The 2945-nt window shown below is 30.8% G+C and overlaps 2 protein-coding genes across 2 annotated transcripts in view; both read left to right on the forward strand.

Annotated features, from left to right (window-relative positions):
- The first annotated feature begins 365 nt into the window (after positions 1–365).
- On the forward strand, positions 366–869 carry LOC140920696 (disease resistance protein RPV1-like). The gene has a single exon (XM_073369508.1). The coding sequence runs from the start codon at positions 366–368 to the stop codon at positions 867–869; it is 504 nt and encodes a 167-aa protein (XP_073225609.1).
- The window catches only part of LOC105851158 (disease resistance protein RPP2A-like), a 32348-nt gene continuing 30091 nt past the window's right edge, over positions 689–2945 (forward strand). The window contains 1 exon segment of the mRNA XM_012717503.3: positions 689–954. Coding sequence (XP_012572957.3) covers positions 884–954 — 71 coding nt within the window. The 5' untranslated portion in view covers positions 689–883.

Genomic DNA, 2945 nt, shown 5'->3' on the forward strand with positions numbered 1-2945 from the left:
TATATATATATATATATATATATATATATAAATAGAAGGTTGCATCTTTTATTAATCTATTTTTTTTTTAAATATACTTGTATATTGAGAATGCGACTTAATAAAAATTTAAAAAATATCACATTTTAATATTTTTTTTTTTCAAAGTATGAGTATTTTAATATTTAAAAATATTATAGAAAACAATGCTCATCACAAACATGGTTCAATTCGCACGACTCAATTGACTGAGTCGACTTTTGATTTTTGTTTTCTACTGAGACGACTTATGACTTAAAATCACATGTATAAAGCATGCCTAATCATCTCAATTGATTTTTTATTCATCACTCATTTTGAGAATTTTTCATCATCAAATCCAATTGATGTCTTCTTTCACTTCCTCCTCAAAAAGCCACCGCGTATTTGAATTTGAATCCACAACTTCTTCTAATAATACTAATCCAAAGAAGAAGAAGAACTACAATGTGTACTTGAGTTTCTGCAACGAAGATGCGAATTCCTTTGTTTCGAATCTCTATACTGCTCTTATTTCAGAACCTAGAATCGTTGTTTTCTGCGACGATAATAATAAAAAATTTGAAAATGGAGATCGGGAAATAGTACCAACTTCATCTTTGAATGCAATTGAAAATTGTGAAGTTGTTGTAATCGTATTTTCAAAGAATTATGTTAATTCGAGATTGTGTCTTCAAGAATTGGAGAAAATAACAGAGTGTTGCCGAAATTCAGATTTGATTGCTCTTCCCGTGTTCTATAATAATGGTGTATATCCATGTCATGGAAGATTACAGAGAGGTATGTTTGGAGAGGGATTTCATGAGTTTGTTGACAAAATCTCTTTGGATATGGGGAGGAAAGTTCTCTAGAGGAAGATAAGTTCATGACTTGGGTAGCAGAGATCACTAAAGCTACCGCATATTCAAAATCCAGGAATCTCGTACCTAATTACAGGTAATTTTAAAGTTCAAACTTTCTTGATTCAAGCACCACACTTCAACGCGACTACTCAATCTGATCTCAATTATAAGAACAAAAAAAAAAAAAAAATATCAATATCAATAAAGTTATTTATTATTATCACTTTTTGTATAATTTTACGAATATACAAAAGGCGTGAAATATTAAATTTGCATACTAATATTTAAAAGAGAAACATTCAATGAACATAAAAAAAAATTGATTTGAATAATAAATGCTTTTTTAAAATCATAACTTTTTCTTATAAATGAGAAAAAAATTCTAATTTTATTATTATTATTGGAATTAGAGGTAGTTTAAGACACCAACACTAATACATGTATTTATTTATTTACTATAATTTAATAAAACATGAACATTATTCTAAAAAAATTTGAATTTAATATTTTTAACTTTCTATGGTAGATGTAACACATCTTTAATCCTTATATATGCGTCTCAAATATGTCCAATTGTTTATGTTTTGTCTGAAACAAAAAAAAAAATGTATTTTATCTGTCACTTGTCTGAGGTGATGTTCAGACGCGGTAGCACGCCTAACCCTATACGTACCTTAGAGTTCATAAAGCATTAATTTAGGTTAAAAATGATCATTCACTCCTATTTGGTTCCTAAAGTGTTTTTTTAATCCCTTAATTGATTAAAAAATAAGACATAGAATACGTTTTTTAATCCCTTCATAAACTAATTTATGGATTAAAAATAGTTTAGTGACTACTTATTAAGAGTAAATTAGCATTTTAATAGTTAAAAGTGTAAGAGTCGGTCAATTTAGTCGATCAAATTGACAAAATAACAATTTTTTTTGGAGTACCATGTGACCAAGCCCTACAAAATAACAATTTAGTTCTTAAATTAACTATAATCAGTAGTCCCTTTTCCAAATTTAGCACCACTTAAAGGTTGTGTGTTTGTCTCAGATGGAGTATTGTTCTTGAGCACCACAATTTTCTAATACATGTTTTGTTGGGAAAAACCATAGATAATTAGCGATAATTATCTCAATAATGCAGAATATTTTTTCCCCCACCTGTGCAGATAAATGGCCAAACGTGGAAAACTTCCCTCAAATTGAGAGAATAAAAAGGACCTAGTCCAGTAAAAACATCCACTATAATAATTAATGGGTACACCAAGAGTCTTCCTAATAACAATAGGGAATATCAATCAACAATAACAACCCTATAACAACCTTATAACAACCTTCCACTAAAGTGGGTATGCCAAAGTAACTCTCAGAGAAGATAAAACTACTCAAATTATATATTAAAATAACAAACTCAGTGGTAGGAATAACATACTAAATTTGTAGATCAAACAGAGCAAGTTTACTACACGTCTGTTACCACCACTGAAACCAAACCCTTATTTTTCTTCTCTGGCAACCGTTCTTCTTCCGTTGTCTTTCTGTGTGTCTTCTTAGAGATTTCTAAATCCCTTTTATTACCTTCAAGTGGGCCAAGCCCATTAATTTTTTTTTCTTTTTTTTTATTTCAATAATAATAATAATACTAGTAAAATTGGTGGGTTCCACTTGGGGAGTGAGCCCACCCAACAAATCTCCCCCTCATGACTCAAGTGGGAAGGTACTGCTCAACCATGTTAGCTTTCTTTCTGCAACATATCATCTTCGACACATGCAAGGTCTTCGTCATCATATCTGAACCATTCTCATCAATATGAATCTTCTCAATTAAAAATGAATTCATTTCAAGTGCATCTCGTATCCAATGATATTGCACTTCAATATGCTTCGACTTTGCATGAAAAGTCGGATTCTTGCTGAGATGGATCACACTCTGACTGTCACAAAATAACACAAACATGTCTTGCTTGAGGCCTAACTCATGTAGGAATTTCTTCATCCACAAGAGTTCTTTGGAAGCTTCAGTTGCTGCAATGTACTCAGCTTCAGTAGTGGACAAAGCAACACACTTTTGTAGTCTTGATTGCCAAGACACAAC

This window comes from Cicer arietinum, chromosome 6 (assembly GCF_000331145.2).
Source record: "Cicer arietinum cultivar CDC Frontier isolate Library 1 chromosome 6, Cicar.CDCFrontier_v2.0, whole genome shotgun sequence".
Classification (NCBI taxonomy): domain Eukaryota; kingdom Viridiplantae; phylum Streptophyta; class Magnoliopsida; order Fabales; family Fabaceae; genus Cicer; species Cicer arietinum.